General features: G+C 62.0%; 1 protein-coding gene across 1 annotated transcript in view; it reads left to right on the top strand.

The window, feature by feature from the left end:
- NOTCH1 (notch receptor 1) overlaps positions 1-10674 on the top strand; it is a 39991-nt gene extending 29317 nt beyond the window's left edge. Inside the window, exons 23-34 of the mRNA XM_037036393.1 lie at positions 144-401; positions 488-600; positions 1162-1733; positions 1863-2291; positions 2779-2927; positions 3602-3818; positions 3931-4018; positions 4124-4289; positions 4777-5072; positions 6340-6487; positions 6565-6662; positions 7774-10674. Coding sequence (XP_036892288.1) covers positions 144-401; positions 488-600; positions 1162-1733; positions 1863-2291; positions 2779-2927; positions 3602-3818; positions 3931-4018; positions 4124-4289; positions 4777-5072; positions 6340-6487; positions 6565-6662; positions 7774-9225 — 3986 coding nt within the window. The 3' untranslated portion in view covers positions 9226-10674. The remainder of the gene's footprint in view (positions 1-143; positions 402-487; positions 601-1161; positions 1734-1862; positions 2292-2778; positions 2928-3601; positions 3819-3930; positions 4019-4123; positions 4290-4776; positions 5073-6339; positions 6488-6564; positions 6663-7773) is intronic.
- The last annotated feature ends 3322 nt before the right edge of the window (positions 10675-13996 follow it).

The raw sequence follows: 13996 nt of genomic DNA, 5'->3' as shown, positions 1-13996 counted from the left end.
AGCAGTCAGCCCATGCTAGTCTCCTGTATCTCCTAAGTGTTCGTGTGGTCCCTGTCCTCAACGCCGGTCCAGGGGTGCCTCGGGAGGGAGCAGGGGCCAGCATTCGGCCGGTACGGGTCCCCAACACTCCTGGGCTCCTGCAGGGGTGCACTGCGAGATCAACGTGGACGACTGCAACCCCCCCGTCGACCCCATCTCCCGAGGCCCCAAGTGCTTCAACAACGGCACCTGCGTGGACCAGGTGGGCGGCTACAGCTGCACCTGCCTGCCTGGCTTTGTGGGCGAGCGCTGCGAGGGCGATGTCAACGAGTGCCTGTCCAACCCCTGTGACGCCCGTGGCACCCAGAACTGCGTGCAGCGTGTCAATGACTTCCACTGCGAGTGCCGCCCTGGCCACACCGGTGGGTGCAGTGGGCCTGGCGCGGGGGGTCGGGGGGGGGCACCTGGGGCACGGCCCAGCAAGCCTCACGCCCACTCTGGTCCCCAGGGCGCCGCTGTGAGTCGGTCATCAACGGCTGCAAAGGGAAGCCCTGCCAGAACGGCGGCACCTGCGCCGTGGCCTCCAACACCGCCCGAGGGTTCATCTGCAGATGCCCGGCGGTAGGTGCAACTGCGGGGCTGGGGTGGGAGGGCTCCCTGTGCCCCCGGAGGTTGTCTTTGCGCCCACAGATGTCGTTTTTAGAGCCGTTTTAAGAAAACAGGGCAGGAAGTAGAGTTGCTTCATCTCCCCACCCCGCCACATTCCCAGTTCCCGTTATTAGCACCTTGCCTCCCTGTGGTCCTTTGTTACTATGGACGGTGTTACTATTGATGTGCTGACATCGACACATTGTTACTAAGTCAGGTCCACAGTGTTTCCCAGAGTGTCAGGGCCGCTCCGGGTGTTTTGCAGCGTTCTTTGGGTTCTGGCAGTGCACACTGTGGCATATCCAAATGTCACACTATCATGTGGAATCTGTCAGTGCCCTGAAAACACCCTGTGCTCCGCCCTCCCTCCCTGCCTACCCTGGAGCTTCTTAAGGAGGACGGGACTTCAAGGGCCTCACTGCCTGGGGAAAGGCTGCCGGCCCCTCCCCCGGTGGGGGCTTGGTCCGGTCGCTGTTGTCTGGGAACCAGCCTGTTCTGAGTCCCCTGGGCCTCCCCCACTGCCTGTCCCTGCAGGGCTTCGAGGGTGCCACCTGTGAGAACGATGCGCGCACCTGCGGCAGCCTGCGCTGCCTCAATGGCGGCACCTGCATCTCTGGCCCGCATAGCCCCACCTGCCTGTGCCTGGGCTCCTTCCTGGGCCCCGAGTGCCAGTTCCTGGCCAGCAGCCCCTGCGTGGGCAGCAACCCCTGCTACAACCATGGCACCTGTGAGCCCACATCGGAGAGCCCGCACTACCGCTGCCTGTGCCCCGCCAAGTTCAACGGGCTGCTGTGCCACATCCTGGACTACAGCTTCCGGGGCGGCGTGGGCCTGGACATCACCCCGCCGCCCGTCGAGGAGGCCTGCGAGCTGCCCGAGTGCCGCGCGGAGGCCGGCAACAAGGTCTGCAGCCTGCAGTGCAATAACCACGCCTGCGGCTGGGACGGCGGCGACTGCTCCCTCAACTTCAACGACCCCTGGCAGAACTGCACGCAGTCGCTCGAGTGCTGGAAGTACTTCCGCAACGGCCGATGCGACAGCCAGTGCAACTCGGCCGGCTGCCTCTTCGATGGCTTCGATTGCCAGCACACAGAGGGCCAGTGCAAGTAAGCAGGCGGGCAGGCCTGTTCCCCTAGCGCGAGCGAAGGGGCGGGGCGAGCGAGCGAGGGGCGGGGCGAGCGAGCAAGGGGCGGGCCCTGGCCGGACGCAGGCGTGACGGTGCCCTGCGCCCGCAGCCCCCTGTACGACCAATACTGCAAGGACCACTTCAGAGACGGACACTGCGACCAAGGCTGCAACAGCGCGGAGTGCGAGTGGGACGGGCTGGACTGCGCCGAGCACGTGCCGGAGCGGCTGGCGGCCGGCACCCTGGTGGTGGTGGTGCTCATGCCGCCCGAGCAGCTGCGCAACGACTCGGTCCGCTTCCTGCGGGAGCTCAGCCGCCTGCTGCACACCAACGTGGTCTTCAAGCGCGACGCTGACGGCCAGCAGATGATCTTCCCGTACTACGGCCACGAGGAGGAGCTGCGCAAGCACCCCATCAAGCGCTCCCTGGATGGCTGGGCTGCTCCCGGCGCCCTGCTCGGCCAGGCGAAGGCCTCGCTTCTCCCCGGCGGCGGGGGCGGGCGCTGGCGCAGGGAGCTGGACCCGATGGACGTCCGCGGGTGAGTGAGCAGCGACTCAGGGAGGGGCCGAGCCTTGCGTGGTGCTCAGGGCTGCCCCAAGAGCAGGGTTCCCCCCGGACCTGACGGTGAAAGAGACCGAGTTTCTGACGGACCCAGGAAGTCAGGGCCTGCCATGAGCCAGCGGCGGAAGCCACAGTCCCACCCAGGGCTCTTGACCCCAAAGCCCACACTCTAGGGCCAGGGCTCAGCCCCCAGGAGAGGTCGGGCTTGAGGTCTCAGTACTGCTGAGATGAGGAAGTGGGAGCTTTTGGCACCTAAGGGAACTGCAGGGTGGTGGAGCTGGGGTGGACGGCCCTTTGACGGGTGCGTGTCTGTGCCTGTCCCCGCCACTGGCTCCCTGCCACCCCTGCCCCCTTGAGTTCCGGGAGCACCTGTCTCCCTGGGGACCCCTTGGGACGATGCGGGAGGTGGGTTGGGTTCGGGGAGGAAGCCTGTGGCCGAGCCCCGCCCACCCGCATGTCTGCAGGTCCATCGTCTACCTGGAGATCGACAACCGGCAGTGCGCGCAGGCCTCCTCGCAGTGCTTCCAGAGCGCCACCGACGTGGCCGCCTTCCTGGGCGCACTCGCCTCGCTGGGCAGCCTCAACATCCCCTACAAGATCGAGGCTGTGCAGAGTGAGTGGCCGCCGGCCTGCCCCCGTTGCTCCTGAGTCCCGGTCCCCCTGCCGACGCGCTTACTCTTCCTGTCACTCGCCACCCACGGGCGTGTGCTGTGCCATCCCACGCTTGGGGAGCACTTTTCTGGGATTCTCTGCCTGGCACATCCTGCCTGCCGTCGTGACAGCTGCCAGTGGGGCCCCGGGGACGAGCGCATCCGCCAGAGAGTGGGGGCTTTTCTCTCTCCCCGCTCCTTCCCCCCGATTTTTCTTTGTTGGATATTATTTCAAAATGATTACAGCTTTTTAAGAAGGAGAAAGAGAGAGGGAGGGAGAAGAATTGATCGGTGTCATGTGAAGAGTTGAAGTTTGTGTCTCGAAAATCCCCGGAAATCCTTTGTCTTAACAGGCTCAGTGTGAGTGCGGCGGCTTCAGGCCGACTAATCCTCCACCTTAAAGGGGAGGAAAGTGAAAGCCGCCTCCTGACACTCGGCCGGTGCAGGAGAGAATTTAGCGATAGTTTGCAATTCTGATTAATCGCATAGAGATGACCTTATTTTGGGGGGCGGGATGGAGGAAGAGAGGCTGAGGAGGCGCCCAGTTGCACAGCCAGTCCGCTGCCCCCCGGCCGCCGGCCTGCTTCGTGGCGGCCCCCTGACGCCCTGGCGCCCGCCGCCGGCCCCGTGCCCGCAGGTGAGACGGTGGAGCCGCCCCCGCCCCCTCCACTGCACTTCATGTATGTGGCCGTGGCCGCCTTCGTTCTGCTCTTCTTCGTGGGCTGCGGGGTGCTCCTGTCCCGCCGGCGCCGGCGGCAGCATGGCCAGCTCTGGTTCCCCGAGGGCTTCAAGGTGTCGGAGGCCAGCAAGAAGAAGCGGCGGGAGCCCCTCGGCGAGGACTCTGTGGGACTCAAGTGAGTGGGCGCTGCTGTGGCTTCCTGGGGGCTGGAGGAGGGCAGGGCCCCTGCGGACCTCAGGGCTTCCCAGGGCGCCCCGCTCAGCCTTGCTCCTTCTCCCCAACCCCAGGCCCCTGAAGAACTCCTCAGATGGTGCCCTCATGGATGACAATCAGAACGAGTGGGGTGACGAGGACCTGGAGACCAAGAAGTTCCGGGTGAGTCAGGGGACCCAGGGTCTCCCTGGGTATTCTGCACTGTCCCCCTGTCCCCCCCTCTCCTGAGGTGACGTGGCGTGGCTCTCTGCTTGGCCCCCCCTTCAGTTCGAGGAGCCGGTGGTTCTTCCTGACCTGGATGACCAGACAGACCACCGGCAGTGGACCCAGCAACACCTGGACGCCGCCGACCTGCGCGTGCCCGCCACGGCCCCCACGCCGCCGCAGGGCGAGGCCGACGCAGACTGCATGGACGTCAACGTCCGTGGGCCTGGTGAGTGCGGGGCGGCCCCCAGGGGCGCTCTGGCCGGGGCCGCTCTCCTCGGGCAGCCTGCGCATCCCTGACCCCGCAGCCTCCTGCCTCCTTCCCGTGAGCTCCCAGGGTCAATACTCTGAAAGCGGCGTGGGGGTGGGGGAGAGCACACAGTCCCCACCGGCTTCCCCCCCCACCGACTGCTCTCGCTGCTCTGCCCCCGATTGATCCTCTCTCCCAGACACTCCCTCTGAGGCATCCACAGGGCTGGTTTTTTGCATTCTTCTGTCGTCTTTCTGGGGGGGTGTCAGCGACGACCTCGCGGGTCGTAAGCAGAGCTGCAGGTCTTCGTTGCCCAAGGGTCCATTGGTCAGATGCTCAGATTGGTTTTGGTGGCCCCCCCAGGCCCAATGGGCAGGGCCACCCCAGGCTGGGCCCAGTGTCCTCACAGGCTATCTGCCAGGGCGGGGCTGTCCTGACTCTGTGTCCACCCTTGTCCTCGCTGCAGACGGCTTCACGCCCCTCATGATCGCCTCCTGCAGCGGAGGGGGCCTGGAGACAGGCAACAGCGAAGAGGAGGAGGACGCACCGGCCGTCATCTCAGACTTCATCTACCAGGGCGCCAGCCTACACAACCAGACGGACCGCACCGGCGAGACCGCCCTGCACCTGGCCGCCCGCTACTCGCGCTCAGACGCGGCCAAGCGCCTGCTGGAGGCCAGCGCCGACGCCAACATCCAGGACAACATGGGGCGCACCCCGCTGCATGCAGCCGTGTCCGCCGATGCACAGGGTGTCTTCCAGGTGGGCAGCTGCTGCCAGCCCCCCCGCTGTGCCTGCCACGCTGGCCTGGGTGGTCTTCTGTTCATGTGGACCACAAGTATGACCTAGATAGGCCAGCGGTGTCTTTGTCCCCCACGAGACACAAGTCTGGGGAGGGCGCCAGCCCCCATGCGTCATCCCCACAGGGAAGCCAGGCTAGAGATGGCCAGAGCACAGCGCCTGCTGGGAGCAAGGCCTCCTCACCGCTACCTGAGACAGGCTCCTTTCCCACCGTGGTGGCCCTGGCACCTTGCTCCTCCCTCCCAGTCGGGGCCAGAGTCATAGCCTGTGGAGGGCTTCCAGGCTGCTGCTTGGTGCCTGCAAACCTGGGACATGGCCTTGCTAGGGAGCCCAGAACAGAGGTGGATTTGGGGATCTGGATGCCCAGGACTCTGGGGAGCGTCCCCGGCAGAGGCCTCTTTTGTAAGCCGCTCGCTGGTCCCTGTGCCGTAAGGCCCCAGGCTCTGGCTAGCCCCGCCCTGCACAGGTGGGCAGGTGAGATGGGACAGACCCTAGGGGATCACCAGAGGTTTTTGTTTTGTTTTTTTTTAATTTATTTTTATTTATCTTTAGAGGGGAAGGGAAGGAGAGAGGGAGAGAAACATCAATGTATGGTTGCCTCTCGTGCGTCCCCTGCCGGGAACCGGGAACTGGGAACAGGCCTGCAACCCAGGCATGTGCCCTGACTGGGAACTGAACCGCAATTGTGTTGTTCCCAGTCCCGTGCTGAAGCCACTGAGCTACACCAGCCAGGGCACCAGAGTTTTTGATTTCATAATTTTTAGCACGTTGTCCTATGGATATCAGAAACTGAGGATTTGGGTTAGCTGAGAGAGGACAATGTAAATGAGCCCCAGGAGGCAGGCTGTGCCCGCAGGAGCAATGGCAGCCTTTCTGGCACGTAGAGACACATTCCCACAGGCGCTTTGTAGGAAAAGGCCAGTCCTACATACTGCTTGGTGCCCAGCTATTTTTGCTCACCAGCAAAGCGATCGTCATCCTGACCTGTGACCCAGGCTGCGCAGCCGCTGAGTCACTGTGGTCTCTGGAGCCGAGGCCACGTGTGGTCACCAGAAGGCTGCTGTGTGGGCAGCACAGCTTGCTCTCAGGCCTGGTGTCCCTAGCAGCAGCAGTCCTGCCCTCACTGCTGTCTCACTCCATGGCCGTCCAGTCTTGCCAGGGCCACTCAGACCCCGGGAGGGCCTTGGGTCCCACTTGGCCAAGACTTGAGACCTTCCCTGTCGCCCAGATCCTGATCCGGAACCGAGCCACAGACCTGGACGCCCGCATGCACGACGGCACAACCCCGCTGATCCTGGCTGCCCGCCTGGCCGTGGAGGGCATGCTGGAAGACCTCATCAACGCACATGCTGACGTCAACGCCGTGGACGATCTAGGTAAGTGGGCTGTGGCTCTGCCTGTGGGGCACCGCCTGCCCCCCCGCCTCCCCGGCTGACCGCTGCCTCCCACACAGGCAAGTCCGCCCTGCACTGGGCTGCCGCTGTGAACAACGTGGAGGCTGCCATCGTGCTCCTGAAGAACGGTGCCAATAAGGACATGCAGAACAACAAGGTGGGCTGGCGCCGGCGAGGGCTACCACCAGTGACCTCAATGCCTGGGCCTCGGCTTCCCAGGCCAGGAAGGTCCGCTAAGAAAAGGGCGCACGGGCAGACGCAGACCCTTAGCTTGGCCTGTGTGTTGTTGGTCCTCCCTTGACCCGACTCGGGCTTACTGGTCCCCTCCCTGGCACTGGGCTGCCATGCAGCGGGACATGGGTCCTAGTGTAGGGGGTGGCCTGGACCTTCTTTTCTGTCCTCGGCTGTCACTGGGCGGGGGGGAGGGGTGACCCAGATGGTGTGGGTTGAGCCAGAACACTGGAAGGTTTTGGGGCTCAGGGCACTGTGTGGTCCAAGATGCAACGTGAGTGGTTGCCTACCTGCTTGTGAGCCCACCCCTTCTCACCCACCATGGCTGTAGTGTCCCCTGCAGCCAGTCTGACCCCCTTGTTTCTTGAACTGATATTGGGGTCCTTCAGGCACCCCTTGCTCCTTGGCTCCACAGACCCCCGTTGCTTTTCCCGTGGGGTCTCCTTTTCTCCTGGGCAAGGGCACATAGCAGTGTTGGGCACTAGGGGGCACTGTTGGGCACAGCTCTTGGGTCCCTGGTGGGGGGTGCCTTCGGCTGTACCCAGGGCCCAGTGGGGACACGTGGCATGTCCACTGTAGACAAGGAGACCGAGACCCAGGGAAGGAGCTGGGGTGTCAGGGCAACTTGGGGACCACAGGGATGAGGGGCTCCCACCCTGGTGCCCACACCTCCACTACTTCAGGGATCCCCAAGCCCCTGAACTTGTCATCACATTTGCATCTGTGTGGCTTTGGGGGAAGAGAAGCCATTGTTTGTTAGATCCCCCGTGGGACCGGCGACTCCCGCAAGGGCAGAGCGTCCTGGTCCAGAGTGTCCTGGTCCAGAGCGCCGGATCCCGTACACTGCCGCTGCGCAGGCGTCAGAAGACGTATTTAAAGCTTTTGTTTTTAAGGAGACTTGATGGGGTCACATGATGGAGGGTGCTGGGGTCAGGTCAAAGGAGCTTTGGCCATGGGTGGGTGGGGGTCAAATGGCCGGTCCCTCTAGTGATGGGGCCTGTGGGGTAACCCGCCCGGTCCCATGCTCACATCCACAGGAGGAGACGCCGCTGTTCTTGGCCGCCCGGGAGGGCAGCTACGAGACCGCCAAGGTGCTGCTGGACCACTTCGCCAACCGGGACATCACAGACCACATGGACCGCCTGCCCCGCGACATCGCGCAAGAGCGCATGCACCACGACATCGTGCGGCTGCTGGACGAGTACAGCCTGGTGCGCAGCCCCCAGCTGCATGGCGCGCACACCCTGTCGCCCCCGCTGTGCTCGCCCAACGGCTACCTGGGCAACCTCAAGTCGGCTGTGCAGGGCAAGAAGGCCCGCAAGCCCAGCACCAAGGGCCCGGCCGGAGGTGGCAAGGAGGCCAGGGACCTCAAAGCACGGAGGAAGAAGTCGCAGGACGGCAAGGGCTGCCTGCTGGACAGTGCGAGTGTGCTGTCGCCTGTGGACTCGTTGGAGTCACCCCATGGCTACCTGTCCGACGTGGCCTCGCCACCCCTCCTGCCCTCCCCGTTCCAGCACTCTCCGTCCGTGCCCCTGGGCCACCTGCCCGGCATGCCCGATGCCCACCTAGGCCTCAGCCACCTGAATGTGGCAGCCAAGCCCGAGATGGCAGCGCTGGGTGGGGGTGGCCGGCTTGCCTTTGAGGCGGGGCCGCCACGCCTCTCCCACCTGCCCGTGGCCTCTGGCACGGGCGCAGTCCTGGGGACCGGTGGTGGCGGTGGGGCCGTAAATTTCACCATGGGTGCGACCACCGGCTTGAATGGCCAGTGCGAATGGCTGTCCCGGCTGCAGAACGGCCTGGTGCCAAACCAGTACAACCCTCTGCGAGGGGGCGTGGCGCCAGGCACGCTGAGCACGCAGGCCCCTGCCCTCCAGCACGGCATGATGGGCCCACTGCACGGCGGCCTCTCTGCCACTGCCTTGTCCCAGATGCTGAGCTACCAGGCCCTGCCCAACACACGACTGGCCACCCAGCCTCACCTGGTGCAGACGCAGCAGGTGCAACAGGTGCAGCAGCAGCCAAGCGTCCAGCAGCAGCAGCAGCAGAACCTGCCACCGCCGCCCCAGCCGCACCTTGGAGTGAGCTCCGCCACCAGTGGCCACCTGGGCCGCAGCTTCCTGGGTGGGGAGCCGAGCCAGGCCGACGTGCAGCCACTGGGCCCCAGCAGCCTGGCGGCACACACCGTCCTACCACAGGACAGCCAGGTCCTGCCCACCTCGCTGCCCTCGTCCCTGGTCCCACCCATGACCACCGCCCAGTTCCTGACGCCGCCCTCCCAGCACAGCTGCTCCTCCTCGCCCGTGGACAACACCCCCAGCCACCAGCTGCAGGTGCCCGAGCACCCCTTCCTCACCCCGTCCCCCGAGTCCCCCGACCAGTGGTCCAGCTCGTCCCCACACTCCAACCTCTCCGACTGGTCCGAGGGCATCTCCAGCCCGCCCACGAGCATGCAGTCCCAGATTGCCCACATCCCGGAGGCCTTCAAGTGAACCGGTGTCTGCGGGACCCTGCTGCCCACCCTGGGCCCGGCCGGGGCGGCCGCCTGGCTGCTCTGCGGACGCTGGGCCGACCAAAGGAGCATTTTTTTAAACATGTTTTTATACAAAAGAGGATGACATGGATTTCAGATTTTTTTTGTATTTATTTATGTACTTTTATTTTACGTGGAAACACTGCCTTTTTATTTATATGTGCTGTTTTCTCTGGCTCCAGATAGAAGCTTCTGTCTGTTCCAAGAAAGCAAATTAGTTCTCAACCATGATTTTTGTACTTAGGGTAAAAATTGTTACGTATTTGTTAAAAAATATAAACAAAGATTCATGATTTGTAAGTACCATTTATTTATTGATTTTTTTTTTCAAAATCCAAAAAAGAAATAATGTCAGAGAAGGGAGTGGTGCCCACATTGTCCAAGAAGCTCTCCCAGGTGCCGGGGCGGCTGCGGTTTCCTCAGGATCCCTGGCCCCCAGCACCGAGAGAGGAAGGAGCAGAGTCTCCGCTCGTGTCCTTGCCCGTGGATTGACTTGCATCCGAAGTCGGAAGCTGAGAGGCTGCGGATCGCACCTTTGGGCACATTTGGGCTGCGCCTGACGGCCTGCGCTGGGGGTGCCGATCGTGAATCTTTGTTTCGGGCTCAGTAGTAGGTAGTCATGTGTCGGTTTTGCCAGGTCTCGTTCCTTCCGGGGGCTCCTCGGCCCCGGCCCTGGGTGCTTCAACAGCAGAAGTCAAGCGTGGCTGTGCAGGGACCCACCCTGGCCCACGAAGAGGAACGCTGCCCTTCTCCGGGGTGTGATGCTGCCTGGGCCGCCCAGATGGACGCTCGGTGTGCACCCCAGGTTCGGCAGAAGGCGGACTGGCCGCCGAGGGCAGGGGCTGGCCCACAGGACTGTTTCTATGGACTTGCAGAGTGAGCTATGATCAGGGCTTTGGAAAATCATGGCTGCGTGTGTCTGGCCTTGGTGTGCAGAGGCGGTTGGTCCTGGGGCCCAGCGGGGCACAGCTGAGTTGGTGGCCTTGGGGGACAACACAGGCCTGCTCCTGGGGCACCCCTCCCATTTGGGGGGGTGTGCCCAGGGGATAGGCAGATTCTTGCAATATCAAGTATAAGCCTGTGGCAGTGTCTGTAAATACATTTTTAAAGGTGGATTTTGTTTAAAAAATCTGAATGAACAAGTCTGTTGGGAGTCATGTTGATGAGAGGTGTCACCACGGGTCCCACTCGCAGCCCAGGCCTCGGGACCTGCTGCTGCCACCGTGGCTCCCAAGTGAACCCAGGAAGGGCCCGCCCGTGTGGGGCAGGCGTCCACCCCCTCGGCTGCTCCTCCGGCCTTGCGAGGGTGATGTTGTATCACCCCTTGTGGGTGTGACAGACACGTCCCAAGATGTCGATTCTTACTGTGTTTGTAAAATAGAGTGTAGTTTACAGGAAAAAAAAAAAACTTTTGTAAAAATTAACTACGTGAAAAACTAGGTAATAAAAATGATGTATTTTTTTTTCATTTTTTTGTTAACTAATTTGCAATAAAAAAACAATACTGATGCCATCCAAGTCTTGCTGAACTCGGCTGTCCACAGTGTTGGCTCCCTTTCTTGGGAGGGGAAGGGAAGGAGGGACAGACCCCGGAGTCCCTCTGCCTTTTCTGACGGGAGAGCCACGAAGAGACCGTGGGACCCTGGCCAGGAACCCACCTGGGCCTCCCCTTCTCCCCCTCCACCTGGCCCTGGCCCCGCCCCAGGCAGGTGGGATTCAAACAAGATTAACAGTCTGCTGTCCCCTCCTGCAAAGTGTGCTGCCTGTCTCCTGCCCCCTGGCCACCCAAGCACAGAACCCGAGATTTCCTCCCTGCGTCCGTATGCTTCCTCCAGCCCGACTGACTGTGCTGGGCAGAGTTCAGGAAAAGAATATGGGCCCGCCATGCAGAGGGGCGGGCTCAGCCTGAATTCTGCCCAAAGTGCTCTCAGAGCCCCAAAATTCCACTCCCAGCTATGCACCCAAAAGAAGGGAAACCAACTCAAGCCCACGTTCACCCGTGGTGCCAGCAGAACCACTCACATGGGCCAAGAGGTGGGACCAGCCCCAGCGCCCACCCACTGACAGAGGGTGAATGGGAGTGGGTGTGGCCACGCAGCAGACCCCCTCCCACACCCCCAGTGGGGGTGGGCCTTGTCCAATCAGGTGAAGGTCTAAAGTGAGCCAGGTGGCTGAATGAGAGAGAGCTCCTGCAGCCGGGCCGCTTGGGCTGGACCCCAGATCAGCCTCTCCTGCTTTGGGGGAAACATCAGCTTCCCCACGTCTGCGGCCTGCTGACCACAGACCCGGGGGCTTCGTCACCGTCATCGTGTGGGCCAACTCCTTGTAACACACTTCTTTATTCCCCATTCCGCACACATTTCCTCAGCTCTGCCTCTCGGGAGATGAACACCTGACCAAGGAGTGTCTCCTGGCCGTGGCGAAGGGGCCGAGCGCAGAGGTCACGTGAAGGAGATCCGGCTGACGGCTATGACGACCATGAGAGTCCAGTCTCGTGTTCTGCGAACTTCGCCTCCACAAATCAGTTTCTGAGAGAAAGAACTAGCGGTGTCTGACCTTCTGAGAAATACATTCGGGGTGTGGGGTTCCTTCCCACAGGGGCAGCAGGATGGACCTTGTGGGACCCACTGGTCTGGAGGACCGCTCTGCTCCCCAAAGTCCCTGGAGGCCACCCCCAGAGGAGATACGTCCCCTTGAACCTCAAGGTCATGTTGATACTTGCACTCTGGACCTCGGGCCCCACCGGTCTCCTGGCTGGCCCCAGCAGGCCGAAGCGGTGAGCAGTGCCTGGGCCTCCAGTTTCTGCTCCAGGGACTGGACCCCCACAGCCCCCCAGGCACTGAAGCCCTGGCAGAGAGGCCCTGAACCCCAGACAGGCCCACGACAGCCTGAAAGGGAGCCTGACACCCACCCATTTGTCTACCGGGGACCTAAATGGCCTCTCTGCGCCTCGTTCTAGGACCTGGGTCTGCCTCCCCCACCAGCCCCCACCCTCGGAAGGACCCCTGCCCCTTCCACGCACCTCCCAGTGGGGATGCAGGCTCTTCGTCAGGGCTAAGCTCAGCCAAGCCCCCTAGCTTGGACCTCACCTGGGGAAGTTCTAGCTCCCAGGACCTCAGAATCTGGCTGTATCTGGAGGTGGGTCTTACAGAGGCAATGGAGGTAAAGTGGGGTCACTAGGGTGGGTCCTAACCCTGTCTGTGGGGGGACCTTATAAGAGGGAGATGAGGACACAGACCCGTGAGGACACAGGGAGCAGGTGCCAGGCTGTGCCGCCTGCCAGGCTGTCCCCTCCCCTCCTGGAGGGGACCTTATAAGAGGGAGATGAGGACACAGACCCGTGAGGACACAGGGAGCAGGTGCCGCCTGCCCGCCTGCATGCCCAGGAGAGACACCTTGGGAGGAACTGACCCCGCCCACACCTGCGGCTCGGACATCCAACCTCCAGCACGTGAGAAAACACATCCATGAAGCCACCTGGTCCGTGGTGCTTTGTCACAACCACCCTAGCAGACTATTACAAGGTCCCAGGTTACACCTCCTGGGGGCAGAATGGGTGTCTCAAGGGGCCACATCCCCAGGAGCAACGGCACGAGGGCACAGGCGTCTGACCCGGCTGCATCCCAGGGACCCACAGCCTCGTAGGACACGGCGGCTGAAGCCACCCCCCCTTGAGGCTTCCTTCCCCCTCCCACCACGGCTCGTGTGACGGGGGCACCTCCTCAACGCTTCCAGGAAGACTTAGGGGCACCCCCAACAGACGCACGATGCAGGCCACATCGGCGATTCAAAATACAATGTTTTAGTAGCCACCTTAAAAGAGTAAAAAGAAACGGGTGAAGTTTATCTTAATAATGCATCTCAGTGAACCCAATATATATCATAGTTCATCCTTGAACAAAGGAGGTCAGCGGCGCCAGCCCTCCAAGGGTCAAAATTCTTAGTGTAACTTCTGACCCCCCCAAACCTGAACTCCTAATAGCCCACCATCGGCCAGAAGCCTCGCTGAGAACATGGAGTCCATCAACGAGTATTTTGGACATTACATGTGTGATATACTGTATTCTGTTTTAAAAGAGTTTACTTATTTACCTTTAGAGAAAAGGGAAGGAAGGGAGAAGGAGAGGGAGAGTAACCTGGTGCATCTTGCCGTTGCCTCTCCCCCGCCCCCAACTGAGGTCCTGGCCGCAACCCAGGTTACTTTGAAGAAGCAACCGAGAGAGGCACGTGGATTGACTCCCATGTGCCCCGACTGGGAGTCGAACCTGCGACCTCTGGGTTCACTGGTTGGCACTCAGTCCACTGAGCCACGCCAGCCAGGGCGGGTGTGCTGTATTCGTACAACAAAGAACGCTAGAGAACAGAAAGTGTTACTAAGAAAATCATAAGGAAGAAATGGTGCATTTCCAGCACTTACGGGGAAGAAGTCTACACCTACGTGGACCCGGCAGTTCAAAGCTGTGTGAGGAAAGGTCTCGGTACGCAAAACATCACCCTCTCAAGGCGGAGTGGACACGCGAGATCAGCGGGACCATTGGCGCCTTTTTCCCAAGGCCCAGCGTGGGCCCAGGATCACAGCAAACCACAGTTCGGGCCGGCTGCGGTTCAGGCTCTCCGCCGCCATGGGTGGTCTGTGGCCATCTCGGCCGGCAGGACGGACAAGAGGACCCAGGGAGAGCCCCAGACGGGGCCGTCCTCCACGAAGAGCAGGCGTGTGTCTGTGGGCACAG

Source organism: Sturnira hondurensis, unplaced genomic scaffold (assembly GCF_014824575.4).
Source record: "Sturnira hondurensis isolate 20B ecotype Veracruz unplaced genomic scaffold, ASM1482457v3 Scaffold0022908, whole genome shotgun sequence".
NCBI classification, from domain to species: Eukaryota; Metazoa; Chordata; class Mammalia; order Chiroptera; family Phyllostomidae; genus Sturnira; species Sturnira hondurensis.
Note: the sequence above shows the minus strand (reverse complement) of the source record. Positions and strands in the feature narration are given on the sequence as shown.